General features: G+C 51.6%; 5 protein-coding genes across 5 annotated transcripts; 3 read left to right on the forward strand and 2 right to left on the reverse strand.

Annotated features, from left to right (window-relative positions):
* Window positions 1-3,704: 3,704 nt before the first annotated feature.
* BKA58DRAFT_302765 (Aldehyde/histidinol dehydrogenase) lies at window positions 3,705-5,209 on the forward strand (the record flags this gene model as incomplete). The annotated part of the gene is made up of 3 exons (XM_046166947.1): window positions 3,705-4,109; window positions 4,162-5,049; window positions 5,096-5,209. The coding sequence occupies 3 exons, from the start codon at window positions 3,705-3,707 to the stop codon at window positions 5,207-5,209; spliced, it is 1,407 nt and encodes a 468-aa protein (XP_046031649.1).
* Window positions 5,210-6,228: 1,019 nt separating this feature from the next.
* On the forward strand, window positions 6,229-6,589 carry BKA58DRAFT_434525 (uncharacterized protein; the record flags this gene model as incomplete). Its single annotated transcript, XM_046173269.1, has 2 exons — window positions 6,229-6,318; window positions 6,374-6,589. The coding sequence occupies 2 exons, from the start codon at window positions 6,229-6,231 to the stop codon at window positions 6,587-6,589; spliced, it is 306 nt and encodes a 101-aa protein (XP_046031650.1).
* Window positions 6,590-7,351: 762 nt separating this feature from the next.
* BKA58DRAFT_24640 (sister chromatid cohesion C-terminus-domain-containing protein) lies at window positions 7,352-13,507 on the reverse strand. Its single transcript, XM_046166731.1, has 5 exons — window positions 13,208-13,507; window positions 12,949-13,138; window positions 12,757-12,899; window positions 10,628-12,710; window positions 7,352-10,575 (listed from the first exon to the last, which is right to left on the reverse strand). Exons 1-5 carry the CDS (start codon window positions 13,323-13,325, stop codon window positions 7,620-7,622), a joined length of 5,490 nt encoding a protein of 1,829 aa, XP_046031651.1. The 5' UTR covers window positions 13,326-13,507; the 3' UTR covers window positions 7,352-7,619.
* A 180-nt stretch (window positions 13,508-13,687) lies between these two features.
* On the forward strand, window positions 13,688-14,195 carry BKA58DRAFT_303508 (uncharacterized protein; the record flags this gene model as incomplete). Its single annotated transcript, XM_046166975.1, has 2 exons — window positions 13,688-13,802; window positions 13,858-14,195. 2 exons carry the CDS (start codon window positions 13,688-13,690, stop codon window positions 14,193-14,195), a joined length of 453 nt encoding a protein of 150 aa, XP_046031652.1.
* On the reverse strand, window positions 14,067-15,383 carry BKA58DRAFT_373890 (deoxyhypusine hydroxylase). Its single transcript, XM_046169265.1, has 2 exons — window positions 14,807-15,383; window positions 14,067-14,753 (listed from the first exon to the last, which is right to left on the reverse strand). Exons 1-2 carry the CDS (start codon window positions 15,277-15,279, stop codon window positions 14,243-14,245), a joined length of 984 nt encoding a protein of 327 aa, XP_046031653.1. The 5' UTR covers window positions 15,280-15,383; the 3' UTR covers window positions 14,067-14,242.
* Between the last annotated feature and the right edge of the window lie 35 nt (window positions 15,384-15,418).

A 15,418-nucleotide genomic window follows, 5' to 3' on the forward strand; every position in this document is an offset into this window, starting at 1 on the left:
CCACGTTGAGCACAGTCCACGAAAGCCGCTGGATCTTCGTTGCCGCGGACTTTTACGGAGCATCGCCGCAGGTTAGACTGGCAATCAAAAACCATATTGGTTGATCGGTGCCATCCCGACCCTATATGGCGTCGTGTTAAGAAAGGCGGCGTACCGATGCCGGCTCAACAAGTACCTTGAGGTATCTGCCCGTGCCCAGGACCCACCTGCTACCACACCTCCGCCCGTTTCCCGTTGCTGAGCGATCAGAACAGGGTGCCAGGTTGATGATTGGCGACCGCCGCCCGTGCAGCAGTGCGTTAGCAGGCGAGCCGCTGACAGCACGGGACCTGGCAGTCTCCATCGCCTAGACTCCCTTCTACGCGACCACCGCGGGACAGCCATTTCCTAGTCGCAGCCCCAATACGCGTCCCCTGGCTCACGATGCATCCTGACATCCAGCGCTACCCACTGTCCTGCCGGTCATCTGCACCCCAGCGAATAATCCGAAATCTGTTGGGGCCTGCGCTGATCACCTTCGCTCCTCTCATAAACCTGCCGCCATAGGGAGACATGAATTACGCGAAACAAGAGAACTGGGAAATGCACTTCAGACGCTCCATACGTTGTACTTTCCAGTTCTCACTTGCCAGCTCAGACGAAAGAATCGACGACCAAAATCGTCACGTAAAAAGTTCGCTTACGTCGGCTCTGGGGACCTAGACAGGCTTCGCATAACAGTCTGTCCTCATTCACTTCGGTAATGCATATTATGTACCTCTCCATAAATATGAACGAGCCAGGTTCACCACCTGCAGCACGCAGATATATACCTGCCAAGACAAAGCTGGAGTTGACCTGGTGTGCACAATTTTCTCGTCTATAACACGTCGCGTTATAACATTACACGCGGAAATACCTGGCCTGTACAACGGTTCTCCGAAGCGAGTGGCGCCAGCGATGCTAAAAACGTATGCTATGCGCCGATTGTTCCCACGGTACGGCCTCCTCCGCCCTAGTTGTTAGCTAGGGCGAGTGTCTATAGTTTGGTAACGAGGGCGTTTTGCTACGGCGAGACTGCGTTGAACCTGACTAGCTTACTGACAGCTGCCTGTACGATGTCTCGTGGTCAACATCCAGCTGAAAGATCTCCATAATTACCACTGGGCGACAACGCTTGTTGATTAGGCATCCCCTCTCTGTTCTACAACGCTGCGAAGCCAACGGATCGCTCCGCTTTCTAGATATGTACCGCTCTTCCTGGTGGCTTAGAAGCGTTTTATTGAAGACTTGGCCTGCATTCATCCTGGACGACGTAAGCTCTTTCAGTCAAGGTCCAAGTCGAAATTAAGGTTCTCGTTACTAGGTCTGATCCGGAACCTTGTGACTCCGCCTGTAGCAACTAGAATGTCTCAGGGGAGTTTTATCATGATTTTGGTAGTCTTTGTAAAGATTTGGATATCAGGTCGGCCACCTAACATAAGGAAATTCGTCAGGTACAGCCAAGCAATATATCACGACCGTCTTACACAAAGCTTCTCCTGCCCACTATAAGCCAGGACATGGTACCAGACTTAGGGTTCTGCAGAGCGAGGCTCAGACAGCTCAGCAACTATAGAATCAAATTGTGCATGCTCATTTCCGTAATGTTAATGAAGGTCAGGTGATCAACCCCGATGATTTACGGCGTAGTGAGCTCATCGCGTCCAGCAGGTGGTAGACTGTGCGTCTTATGACAAACCGCTATAAGTATCGCGTACCCTCCTGGTGTGAGGAAACCGGTCCGGCGCCCAGTCTGGAACTACAAAGACGTGGAGCAACTGTATAGGACTGTTTAAATGGTGACTCTAGCAGCCTTGTGAGTCTAGGTACAGACTGAAGGGCAAAGGCGCGACAGTGATAAAAGGTTCAAGCGGTTACCGACGGTCACGAAGGGCAGTGTATATCAGTGGATTGCAAGTTACAAAGTTTCGACTTAGCTTTGTTGTCGACTTCATGTTAGAAACCGTCAGTAAACGAAGGCATTGCCGGCACCGTGTGAAAACATCATCAGATTGTTTTCTCGCTGCCGCTTCCACACCCACGGCGGAAGAAGGGTCCAGGTAGCTTGTATGGTGGCAACTTAGAAGTGACTCAATCAAGTCCAGATCTTCGTGCTGACAGCCTTCTCATCGAAAGTCCGGATCGACATCCGCGGATTATCTGAAGGGGCGTAGGCTCACAAGCTACAGGAAAGAGTGGAGAGGCCTATCATGTCACCCACTGCAAATCTGTGCCCTGAGACCGAGTGACAGAAGGATACCCTGTAAGGAACAATTGCAACCTGGGCTCAATGCTTTCGTTCCTGTGGGCTCCCATACACCTGCAGCCTGGAGCAGGAAGGGTAGATACGCAAGGCACGACGGCTCCCCAGCTCCGAGTTGGGCTGGCCTTGGTGACATCTAGATATTGCATGCGCAGCTCTTGACGCCGCCGCCGCATGCAACGCGTGGACTTGATTGATGGGCGCAAGCGAGGGCCGGCCATGCCGCCAAGTTACGCACCGTTGGCAGAACCATGTACGACCTATGATCTTCTGCGGTCCATGCTGACGCTCAAGGTTGGAGCCAAACTCGCCACCACTGCCGGAGAGCCAGAACGGTCAGGACACTTCCAGTGCCAGGTCAACTTTCGATACGGAGTCGAGCCTCGCGTCATTTGCGTGGGTCTTTGGGGTGAACTCTGTCGAGCAGATGTGTCGTTCAGCAGAATTGTGACAAGTTGTTGACCTTTCTCTTACATCTCCCAGGCTATTTTCACCTGCGAAGGTCCAACATCAGTAGAATTCCGAAAGATGAAAGGTGGAAGTGACTACTCAAGATGAGTCGTAAAGGTGCAGGTAGCGGCGTCTCTAGCCCGGGACGGGCAGCATACCTAGGTGCCACAGTCTTACAAGTCGCCCGGGACACTACGTGGTGGGTGCGGAACCGGCTCTGTAGACGTTGCCTCCAGCGAGAGGATACCGCCGGTACACCTGCCGAACTCTTGTAGCTCTTATCTCCACACTGTGCAGGTGGCACTCTCATAATTTGGCTATGTCAACGAATCGGCGACGCCGCACCAGCATGCTGTTCTCTTCAAATGTTGAGGGCGCGGCAGCCATCGAATATCATTGCACTGTATTGTACGGCACACGGCGTTGCCTGATCGCTTGCGCACACATCGGCTACATAATGGTGAGGTGATCAGAAAAGGCCCGAATTCGCACTATCTGCACTCCAGTATTTCGACTTCAGCTATGAGCATACCCGGTTGCACAAGATAGGAGGTCCACGTGTGCTTGAATATTACCAGGTTTGCGTGGATAGCGTCGGCGCGTCGATGCTGGCAACCAACGCAGCGGACTGATGTTATTCGACGCGTCTTCTGAGCATCTCACGCAATGAGCATGTCTCATAACAATTTTTTATGCTCATATTGAGTTTTCGGAGAGCGCGCCGTTATGTTTGTCGATAGCGGACAATGAAGTCCGTTTTTCGGCGTGAAGCCATGAGAGTCCTTCATTATAATGGGACGTGCACGAGCTAGCGTTAGCGCTGTCATACGTCATACGTCATCTCCGATGCAACTGCGGGCAAAGCCTCAACTCAAAATTAACTGCTCCCAAGACGCCACTGAATCGTCACGCCGTGCATCTTCATCTTCATTTATCCAAATAAACCACGTACCAGACACACACCATCATCATGTCGCTGGAGAAGATCACGACCATCTCTCCCATTACGAACAAGCCAGTTGTCACACGCAATGGCCTTTCAGATGCAGATCTCCAATCTTTGCCTGAAACAGCCGCCACTGCGTTCGAGTCCTATCGACGCACATCGCTTGCTGAAAGGAAAGAGATTGTCAAGAAAGCGCTAAGACTGCTCAATGACCGCCAGGACGTGCTGGGTAAGGAGATCACTGAGCAGATGGGCCGTCCTATCGCGTACACTGCCAAAGAAGTTACTACAGCGGTGATGCGCGGCGAATATCTACTCAAGATTAGTGAAGAGACACTTCAAGATACTCCAGGCGAGGCGGAGAAAGGTTTCAAGCGCTACATCAAGAAAGTCCCGCTCGGGCCCGTATTGATCTTGTTTCCATGGAATGTGCGTGCAGCCATAAGCTATTTTTGGTCGGCACATGCTGACTTACCTGCAGTACCCGTATCTGACCCTCATCAACTCGCTAGTACCTGCTCTCCTCGCCGGCAACTCGGTCATCCTGAAGCCGTCCCCACAAACGCCGACCAGTGCCGAGCAGATCCAGGAGATTTTCAAGGAAGCCGGATTACCTGATGGTGTGCTTCAAATCTTCCACAGCGGATCCATCGTCCAGATTGAGTCAATCGCGCGCTCGCCCAAGATTCAGCTGGTTTGCTTCACTGGATCGGTGGCCAATGGCCTTGCGGTTCAGCAGGCTGCAAATGACCGCGTACCGCTACGAGTGGGCCTTGAACTTGGAGGCAAAGATCCTGCATATGTACGCTCCGATGTTGACGTCAAATGGGCCGCGGAAGAACTTGTAGACGGCGCTGTTTTCAACTCCGGTCAGAGTTGCTGCAGTGTTGAGAGGGTGTATGTCGACGAGAAGATACATGATGAATTCGTATCGGCGCTTCAAGACGTACTCAGCGGATACAAGCTTGGCGATCCGTTCGATAAGAACACACATGTTGGCCCAGTAGTCTCCAAGCGATCAGCAGAGACTATTCAGGCACACGTCAAGGATGCTCTGGAGAAGGGTGCCAAGGACGCTACCCCAGACAACGCCAGTTTCAAGAACCCACCTGCAGATGGCAACTATGTGGCTCCGACACTCTTGACAAATGTCACGCATGACATGACCGTAATGACAGAGGAAACCTTCGGTCCTGTCATCCCGGTCATGAAGGTCAAGAATGACGCAGAAGCAATCAAATTAATGAACGACAGCCAATTCGGACTGACGGCTAGCATATGGACCAAAGATGTGAACAAGGGTCACGAGCTTGCCGATGACGTCGAGGCCGGCACAGTCTTCGTAAACCGATGCGACTACCCCGCACCGGTAAGTTATTCTAGGACTATATAAAACACCTCACTAACGAACTCAGGATCTGGCGTGGGTCGGATGGAAGGATTCTGGACGAGGTCAGACGTTGAGCAAATTCGGCTTCGATCAGTTCGTCAAGCTCAAGAGCTACCACGTCAAGGATTACCCAAAATAGATAACACGACATGGGGAAGACAAGCATTACTGGTATGTGGAGGACTTGATCTCCTTGCGAGCGATGATCAATGGTATTCTAGTTCAGACAACAAAGATCCTACACAATGAAGACTGCTCGACTTCAGCTCACACGCCATCGGCGATCCTTAAACATGGGTAAAATCGTCGAACCCAGGTTCAATGACACGACGGTTACGAAAGTACTCCTTGATGTTGCTGGATCGCTGCTAGTATGCATCGCGCACGACCGCGTGGAAACGACTCTCGGGTTTGTGTCGTAATGCCACAGATTCTTGGGTACCCAATAGCGCCCGTCTAGTACTCTGAAACGTCGTGTAGAAATAAACATCTTCACCAGCAAGTGAAAGCTGTTGGCCTTAAAGACGATGTCCACCTCCAGCATATGGTGGTGTAAAACTCGTACATACGTCCAGCACTCGCACTCCAAATACGAACAATCAGCTTGATGATCGCAGTCTCATGTGGCATACAGATCCAAATCCGGCACTTCTCATGGTAAGGCTTATTGCTCACAATTCCCAGATTCGTTCTTTGTTCACGTGTTTGAGATCCACGAGCCATCAAGCTCGCCCAGCTCCTCACATTCCGCAGCGACCACTCCCGCACTTACATCCCCAACGAAAGCAAAAGAATGTCAGCATCGGAACAATGAGGGCGAAATCGTAAGGGATGGCCCAGCGCCACGACAACGCCTAAGGCAGACTTGGTGCCAACACTCTCAGACCTTCGCTCGCGCTTATCTAGTGTTTACTTAGAAGCATCTATCGAGCATCTTCCTACGCGAACCAAGTATCGCGATCCTTCCGCTTTTGGCCCATCTCCAGGCCTTCGTCGCGTCACCATAGAACATTTCCCCCCTTGCTCAATTGTTCCAGACGCAGCCATTTTTGTAAGAGCGCAGCATATTCTATACCGCGTTTTAGATCGAACGAGATCCCGCACATCAAAGTCACGCGTCCCCAATCCTACCAAATCTCGCGACCTCAAACCCACACAATGACATTTAACCGCATCATCATAAGAATAGAACGAACCCTACTTTGCGATAAGCGCGAACCAAACCCCAATCTAGACAACATGGATATCGTATGCATCATAGTCAGCTTTTCTCTCCTACATGCGCCGCTAACAAACAATAAAGGGAGGACTGACAGATGTCCGCGTAATCGACCTCTCAGACTTCTTACCGGGTCTTACCTACCGCCAGCGCAAACAAATCCAAGAAGAAGCGTCTAGCGGCGCGCTTCGCCTTCAAAGCCTTCAGTCGCACCCACCCATATCGATACCGTCCCTCAACGGCTCGAATTTGCACTTGCAGTCTATTGCGACTGATCTTGTTCAATCTGCTTCCACCTAGGCTGATGCCGTCTCCTTGCATTATCCATCTTCCGACGTGTTTCCGGAGGCCGACTCTGTGATAGCACACGTGGCGCCTCTTGATGCGGGGCCGGGAGTGGTGCCCAGCAGTGCTTCTACAAAACCAGAAGATGACCACAGTCCAGACGTAGTGCGCATGAAAGACGTGGAGAATAATGAACGGCGATATAGCAGCGACTCCAGTGGCGTAGAGCCTATCTCGCATTCTCCTCTGCCTTCTCACAAGATGGACCCAAAAGATGAAAAGAATCGTGTTGAACCACCGCATGCGATGACTTTGAATTAGGGCTCCGAGGTTCAGGATAGCACGGAACTTGAAAAGCTGAAGAAGGAAGAGAGGGACGCGGACGAAGATTTGTCTGCCACTGTGCGAGGTGCAAAGGACGTGGAAGTGGAGCATATCTATGACAATCATATTGTGGGCAACAGCTTCACAACCGGGGAGAAAAAAGTGCTTGTTGGATGCTAGAAACATGGAGGAGACGCAATAAAGACTCCATAAGATGTCAACGCGCGGATTGCATGCGTAGGAACATGACAACAAAAGAACAGGAGACCTCCACGGGATGAGTCAACAAGTAATGGGAGAGGCAACATGTCAAAATCGCATATAGAACAAAAGTCATTTTATCGTCCTGAAGTTTTCTTCATCGCATGCAAGTTGTTTCACGAGAGCTCGATGGAAGCTTTTGATAATATCTTGTTCTAGATTCGGATAGCCTCGATGATGAAATGCTGAAGATCGCCGTCCAAGCCATTAAGCTTGTGATGTCACGATGTGAGAAACGCCAAATACACCCTGTCCATGTACCATATGCTGGTGGGTATCGATGATATGCCTTTTCCGTTGAACGCCTAAAGTATGCTGAAACGTTTTAAAAAAGCAACGTCCGATCCGCGTGGCATAGCCGACGATGCTGATGTGCTTGTTGAGATGATGTAGTAGTTTTAATACCGCCGTGGCAAGCGTACCCTTGCTGTCGCACCCGGTGATTGACTGATCAGGGCTGCTAGTCTGAGTCGCCATCGCCATCCGGTGTGCGAGAATTCCTTTTCTTCTTGGATCCAGCAGACCTGCCCCTTGCCTTCTTCGGTGTGTTGCCTAAGCTGACATTGCTCTTCCTCTTCCTGCCACGACCACTAGTAGGGAATGGCGTACCATCGTCGCCAGTCTCGTTTGGTGTCTCATACCCTGCAGCAAGTGCATCGTCTCCTTCGACGTCAATGAAGGTCTCGCGATCAACATCCAGTAAATCTGCAAAGTCATAACATTGTTTCACCATGCTCTCGCGGCTATCGAGAGCGCGCATGATCGTTTCGAAGCGTTCCCAAATTTCCTTGCCAGTGACGAGATTGTTACGATGCGCAGGCTTGATGTAATCTTTTTGCGGAATGGGCGCGTTACTCTTCATGGAGTAGCATTTTCGAACAAAGGTGCGAGTTTCCCACACCATCTGCAGTATCATACAAGCTGTGGTGATCTGACGAAGTCTGTCGTTGTTGATTGTCGGAGGAGCAGTTTGAGGTGCTGTCTGAATTGTCGCTGGTAGCATCGATGGAAATCCATTTGCTCCACTAGCTTCCAACATTTGTTGTTGAAACATGTCTTGAGGCTGAGCTTGCACTGCATTCGCGTCTTGCTTTGGAAGTTCGTCCGCGATGATGACTCCAATAGCGGGCCCTGTAGTGTTCAGAACCATTGCTTCAATTGCATGAAGAAATACAGCAAGCTCTTCTAGATGAGGGAAGTCAAGCAAGGCCAGGTTCTCCAAGCAAAAGCGGGCATACAAGACAGCCTCCGGTATGGTACCACTCATGTCTAGCTTTGAAAGGTCGAAGTCGACTTGTTTGCAAAAGTTGTTGATAAACTTTTTGAGACTGGCTTTCTTGCCCGTCTTCAATGCCTCAAACAACTTCACGAGTTTCGGAGTGTGTGTAGCTTCGACCATGCCGTGAGGATCAGCGAACATGTTCAGTTGATACTTGAAAGCCATATGTATGGCCTGCATGTACTCCTTTTCCAGATACGACTCTTGCTTCTCGTGAATGCGCTTATGTTCGTCGGCCGCAACTCGAGCCAGGCCTGGGTTAGGCGAGGTCGCAAGAGCGACAAGTGCAGCACCACACTCCTTTGGATGGACAAGGCCTTGGCGACTGATGCTAGCGATTATGTCCGTGGCAACGACGGCAGACTCGTTTTTGTTCTCCAACGCGGCTTTCACGAAATACTCCAAGAATTTCTGTGCCAGATGCAGCGTAGCGTGGTCGTTTCCGGTAGCCGTGAAAGACGTTTCCAAGCGCGCGGAGCCATTGGCAGCTCCTTTACCGGTTGCAATTTGCGCGCCAGTTTCCGAGCGCCGCTCAGCGACAGTGAAGAATTGCCTGAAGAAAGACAGTGCGATATGCTTCAGGGTGTCGTTTCCTTCATTAACAAAGACAAGCTTAACCACCTTCTCCACTTCACCACGCATGAAGTGCTCTGGCGACTGCTGGCATATGCCACCCATACTCTGCAGGGCTTGCTCGCGAATCTTGGGCTCCCAAATCTGCATGGTGAAAGGTCGGACCGTGTCTAATAGGAATAGAGAGGGAGGAGGTGGATTCTTCTGGTTCAACATCGGCTCCAGGTGCTTCTTCAGATATTCCTTTTTGTCGTGCTTGTTGATGGATGCACGAAGCTTGATAGTAAATGACTCGATCTGTTGGTCCAGACTGCAAACTTGACCAAAAGCACCAAGCAAAATCAGATAGGACAGGATAGTGTCAACCTTAGTGGTGGCTTGCTCCTTAGTCAAGTCCAAGAGTGGCCTAAGATTGCATATGACAGAGCAGACTGTGGCAAAAATCTTGTCAGCATCCATGCCTGGCATTTCGCTAATAGCCCATAAGCAGTGAATGACGTCAAGGAGAGTTTCTCTGCTTGTAGCCCAAGCCATGGATGCGCATCTAGCCAGCTTAGGCACGTTGCGCATCAGACTTGCTCGAATGTCTTCTGCGAAAGCATGTTGAAGTGGGGGAAGTGTCGGCAACACATGCCGGAAGATGATGACCGTCGGCCGCACGAGGGCCACGTCATCCGTGGTGGCGATGGTCTTGATGTACAGCTTTAGATGGCGCAGATGATCGAGCGTAAACAGGGTCGGTTCGATCTTCGCAAAAACACTGAGGGTGTTCATAACACGAGCTTGAGACTTGGTATCCGTACCGGTCCCGGGAGCAATGGCTTCGTCTACCAAGTCTACGACTAGCTGTCCGCATATCTTTCGATTAGCAGCCGGACCTTTGGCTTCAGGCGACAGACAATGGGTGAAGAACTTCTCGAAAGCTTCCAAATGTACAGCGCTTTGCTCGATAGAGTCCAAGAGATCTACCATGAAGGCTGCTCGCTGAGCACGATTGAGCCTGTTCATGCTGTCGTCGGTCTTGACATTGTTATTAGCTGCCGTCAACCATATCTCCTCGAGAACGTTGCGACCCAGCTCGGAGATTGCACTCTCGTTATCCTGCGAAGGGAGGAGTAGAGGAGCGGCAATTCTGAGCCTAATCTGATTTGAAGTGGAGCGGAGATAAATCTCTTTGAGTAGCTTGATGGCCTTCTTCTTGGGGCCGTTTGAGGGATCTGTGGTCATTTCCAGAATTTGTGGCAGCACATGTCGCTCCAGAGATGGCTCTTTGGCCAAGCAGTTCGACAGGAGCGAAAGCGTCGCCTCTCGGACCATCGGTGAACTGTCTCTAAGTGATGGGATCATGTTGATGACATGTTCTTCGGAGATGACCCGAGGGTCTTTGTCCAGCAGTTGTTGCAATCCTGCTGTTCCTCTCGTCCGAAGCTTCGAAGAGCTCTTGTCCCGGGCGTACACCTGCATATAGTTGACGATCTGCGAAAGGTACCTGCACACCTGACTTTGTAAAGTGATGACACCCGCGGCGAGTTTGCTCTGATCATCTGATACAGATTGGAATTTGCTATCAAGCACCGTCAGCTGGGGAACGAGCCCGAAGAAGATGGAAAACTTACTACTTCTGACCGAGCCACTTGGGGTCTGCAATCATGCTTTCCAGACATTGCTGAACAGTTTGTATTGCTTGCGGCCTGTGATCTGTATTTCCTTCTGGAACTGTTGAAAATGTCTTGACGACAGCTGTCAGCCACGAGCTGACATGACAGCCAGTCGTTGCCTGCAGATGCGGGTCATCCTGGGAGGGGCGTAAATCGAGATAATCGACCAATGATTCGAGAACCATGCGGTATGGGCCATCGAAAGCTAGCAGATCCACATCATTGACCCTCTCTTTGACGTCTTCGCTCATAGCATCATTCACAAGACGATCTAGTCTTGACGACAGATCCGACTGCGAAACGTCCAGCCTTTGCTTCATCTTCTTGAGTTGGTCTCTGAAATCGATCACGCCACAACCAATCCTCGCCATTGTTGTAAGTGCCATGTCTTTGTCGACCACGGAGTGTTTGTTTGCTGAGTCGTCCTTGAGTATGTTAACCATACGTACCAAGAGCCTCTCCAAAAGTATGACAGCAGCCGGCCACTGGGGAGAACCAAGGACGTTACAGAAATCGTCGATGAATAAGTCCAGAAGGTTGCGGAATGGCTTATCGCCCGATTTGGAAGTATTCGAGGCTTTGTCGCACAGTTGGGTTACAATATACATTGCCGTGGTGGTGGCTTCCACCGTCAAAGTTTGAGCAATGACTGCCGGCGTCCGGCCGGCGCCTCTCTTTCGGGCTTTCGAAGGTGCTTGGCCAGGCTCGTAATCGCTGACATCGTCTTCAATCATGTCACCAGCAACGTCTCCGCCTTGCGACGCAAGACGAGTGCTCGGATTCGTTGCGACTACTTGGACAAATCGCATGAAAAGTGCAGATATCGTCATAATTGGGACTTCACGAGCCGACAAGAATTGCCTCGCGCTCGCTTTTTTGTCGGGCAGCTTTTCCAGATTGCCTAGAATACCGTTTAGAATTGAATGTCGTTGGCTTGGGTATCGAGCAAAAATCTGGGCAAGAACATCCATGACTTTCTGGCGGAAATGCTCGAACTTCTTGATACTAAACACCGAGTCCTTCTCGTTCTCGCTGTTCTGCTCAACGAGCAGTTCTAACGTCAGATACTCCAAAGTGTTGAGTGCCCGGTCCGGCAGGTTGTATTTTCCCATCAACGTGGCAAAGCGGGTAAGGACTGCTCCACACAGTAGCAGCACCATTTGTAGATCTGGCCTATGAGCTGATGCTGCAGTGAAAAGGTCTTGAGCCTCGCCAGACCGCCGAGATTGAACGACAGGAACAATGCAGGCATTCTTGATTAGCTTCGTGAGATCAATGATGGAATCGATAATGTCCTCTCTTCGCATCCGATAGTCGTCACGACCCTCAATCATGGTTTCTAGTAGGAGCTTGGATGACTTGAGCGCGAACTTGGCTGTTGTAATGCTCTCGGTAAGCTCCGGGGTAGCCTCATCCCGTGCAAAGAGCCCATTCTTAGTTGCACACACGACGGCGGGGTGTAGTAGTGATTGTATATCCATGGCCAGGTCCACAGGAAGCGCATTGAAGCGGCCGAGACTAACAACACCAGACATCTTCTCGGAAAGGGCATCCATTGAGCGGGGTTTGAGAACGTTGAACTCGCCGTCAGGAGTTGGGGTTCTGGTGAAGTGCAGTGAGCCGTCAAGATCATCCTTGTCCTCGCTTAGACTGGCGACCAGAGAGTTGAGACTCTCAATCTTCCCGTCAGCAATCTCTCGTTCGTGGGGTCGCAAGACTGCAACGCCGTTCTCGGCTCTGTTGTCTTCCTTCTTTTGTGACAAGCTTCCAATATCGATGTTGTCGATGTACTTGTAGTCTGCGCGTGGAACCACTTTTGGCTTTATCATAACGGCCGGACCAGGAGGCCGCACTGGGGTGCTGCTGGGAGCCGATGAAAGAGCGCTTGACGAGAACGGTAAATCTATGTTTTGCGTGAAGGCATGGCCGTTGGAGGTAGCCTGGGGTGGTGTGGGGGCTGTGCGAGGCGGTTGTGGAAGTTCAGCTTTTCGGGAAGGTGCTGACTCTGATCGAGGCTGTTCGGGTGCTTTGACATTCGGTGCTGTCCTTGTTAGTGGTTGCATGAAGAATGTGACAAAGAGGCCTACCCGTATATGCCACATCCGTCTGGTCGTAGAGCCTGCGTGCGAAGGGGCTCAGATCAGAGATAGTGCTGCAAACATCTCCGTTAGTGTTCTTGACGGGACTGTCCGGCGGAGGGGTTGGAAGTTGCGGCATCGGCTTGAAGTGACTATGGGTGTTAGACATGATATCCGGATACGGCAAGGGCTTAAACCCACTACTCTGGCAATCTATCGCGAAGTAAGAGGTTGCGAAGCTGATTGAGGGTATCATGCAGATGCTGGGCGGTGGATTGGCCTTGGATCTCGGCGTTCAAGATTCCGACAGCCTTCTTCGCGGCTTTTTGTTGCTCGGGGTTTAGGGTAGAGGGTGGCGTAGGAGGCTCGGCGGTTGGGAAGGGTATAATCTCTGGCGGTTGTTAGCCAAGTGAGAGAAAAGCGCTTGGGCAAAGTGCGCAGGTGAAGTAGAGTTACGCACCGGGCGAGAAGGGAATGATGGAGGTAAAGGGCGAATACGGAAGGGCCTCATCCACTGTGGGGGGAGGCCTTCTGAACGGGAGCCCGCCTCCGTTGGCATGATGCCAGTCGCCATTCATTGCCGCTTGTGGTGTTGAGCACTTGTGGACAGGCGCAGTCGAGGTGTGGTGGTGGACTTGGATTGGACGGATCGGGCATGTGGCTATATCATCGTGCGTGCGCACATGCTATGTTCCGGCAGCTGGCCAGTCGCTGCCTGGGGGACTGATGGTAGCAAACTTGTTGTAAAAGTGCGATGCGATGCGACCGGAAGCATCGAATGCATGTGTGGTGGTGCACGACATTCAGACGCGTTCTCACCGCCTGCCATTCCCGTCCTAGCTTGGCTGCAGCCGCGGAAGTCGCGATTCCCTGTAACTTTTTTCCTCAACTCCGACACCAATCACCCGCCCCAAGACAATAAATCGACAAATCACCCACAATGTCGGCTATTGGTAGTCTTGTGTTTTGCACCGACTGCGGAAACCTCCTCGACGGATCTGCCGGCAAGCAAAATGTTATTTTGACCTGCGCGGCATGCGGAGCGCAATGTAAAGGTATGCGCCGTCTATGTTGCGCATGGTGAAGAGTAGGAGAGCTAACCTGCCTCAGATACATCTTCCAAGACTGTCGTCACAGTTTCCAAGCCCACTGCCTTCCCGTCATCGTTGCGCGCAAAGAGATCCGAGGTCCAGACCATATCCGAAGAGGACGTTCAGACAAGCAGCGTCATCAATCATCCATGCGAGAAATGCGGAAGAGAGGAAGTGCGATACTACACACAACAACTGCGAAGCGCAGATGAAGGAAGTACTGTCTTCTACGAGTGCGACTGCGGTCACAAGTACGTTCGGTCATACATGTTCAGAGCTGAGCTTATGCTAATTGCTATCTTACAGATGGAATACCAACAACTGAAGCGGAAATTCTACCTATGGTTCCCATTTTGAATTCTAGATACCCCAAACGCCGTATGCACGCAACAGCTTGGGCCGCGCTAAGCTGCAACAGCTTGCGGCACAATGGCGTACTCCATCTCTCCGTTCTTCTCAAACTCTGCCATGTCAAGTGCTACGACCACACTGTCCCGCACCACCTGCTCCGGATCGTTCAAAAATTTACGCAGAGTATCTTCGACACCCTCTTCATCGCCCAAGCTTCCAAGTGCCTCGGCTGCTTCATGTCGGACCATACTTGCCTCCTTTGTGTTACTGAGCGCTTCTGTAAGACTAGGGATGGATGCGGGGTGTGATAGCTGCCCAAAGACAAAGGCTATTTCGTGGCGGAAGAGAGCAGAGGGGTCTGTGAATCCGCGCGCGAGCGCCTGTACGGCCGGAACGGCAGTTGGGAGGTCGGGTGGCGAGGAAAGATCGCGCAAGGCGAACATGGCTCGGTAGCGCTGGAACAAGGGCAGGGTGGTGTCGAGCAGTGTCTTCTCAAGTTCTGGGATCGATGGCTTCTCGGTACTCTGTGGTAGTGGTGGCGCAGGGTCGATGGACGTGAAGTCGCTGTTCAGTAGTCAGCAAGCAAGATATATACACGAATATTATAATAAACATACCTCTTTTTTAACTTCTCCTGTCCCTTCTGCAGCCCATGGTCCCACTCTATGCGGTCCACAGCAATGTCACAGGTCTCTCGTACGACATCGATCTCTTTGACGTCGTCCCTCAATGCCCTTAGCAGCTCAAGACTGCCCTTGTCACTCAGTGCACCAAGCGCCTCGGCAGCCTCGTGCCTGCACATGGAGTCTTCCTCTTTGTCCTCCAATACGCCCTTCAAGGGCGCGATGGCAGCATCGTGTCCAGACTGGCCCAGGCAGTAGGCGAGTTCGTGCTTCAACAAGGCTGATGGCGAAGCGAAAGCGGCTGCGATGGCCTCGATGGCGGGGACAGTCTGCGCATTGGGTGGCTGCAGGCCGGCAAGGTGCTTGAGGGAGAAAAGAGCGCGAAAGCGGCGGGCGAGGGGCTCCGACTCCGAGGTGAGGATATTGCGAAGCGTGGGAACCTGGGTGTCCTGCTCTGTGACTGCCATTTTGTTGCTGTGAAAAAGAAGAGTTGTCGCGAACTTAGTCCTCACGTAAATGTCTTCCGAAAGCGGCTCGACTCTTTTTTTGGCGGGGACGCAGAGATCTGGTGGGGTGTCAAAGTTCCATCTGATAAGATCTTCACCG

The sequence above is a fragment of the Alternaria rosae genome (assembly GCF_020736505.1).
Source record: "Alternaria rosae strain MPI-PUGE-AT-0040 chromosome Unknown BKA58scaffold_1, whole genome shotgun sequence".
NCBI lineage: Eukaryota > Fungi > Ascomycota > Dothideomycetes > Pleosporales > Pleosporaceae > Alternaria > Alternaria rosae.

Coding starts and splice junctions, on each gene's coding strand:
- BKA58DRAFT_24640 (XM_046166731.1), bottom strand. CDS start 13,325: ATGAATGGCGACTGGCATCATGCCAACGGAGGCGGGCTCCCGTTCAGA. Junction 12,900..12,948: donor CGCGATAGATTGCCAGAGTA/GTGGGTTTAAGC, acceptor TAACACCCATAG/TCACTTCAAGCCGATGCCGC. Junction 10,576..10,627: donor AAGTGGCTCGGTCAGAAGTA/GTAAGTTTTCCA, acceptor GGTGCTTGATAG/CAAATTCCAATCTGTATCAG.
- BKA58DRAFT_373890 (XM_046169265.1), bottom strand. CDS start 15,279: ATGGCAGTCACAGAGCAGGACACCCAGGTTCCCACGCTTCGCAATATC. Junction 14,754..14,806: donor CAGGAGAAGTTAAAAAAGAG/GTATGTTTATTA, acceptor ACTACTGAACAG/CGACTTCACGTCCATCGACC.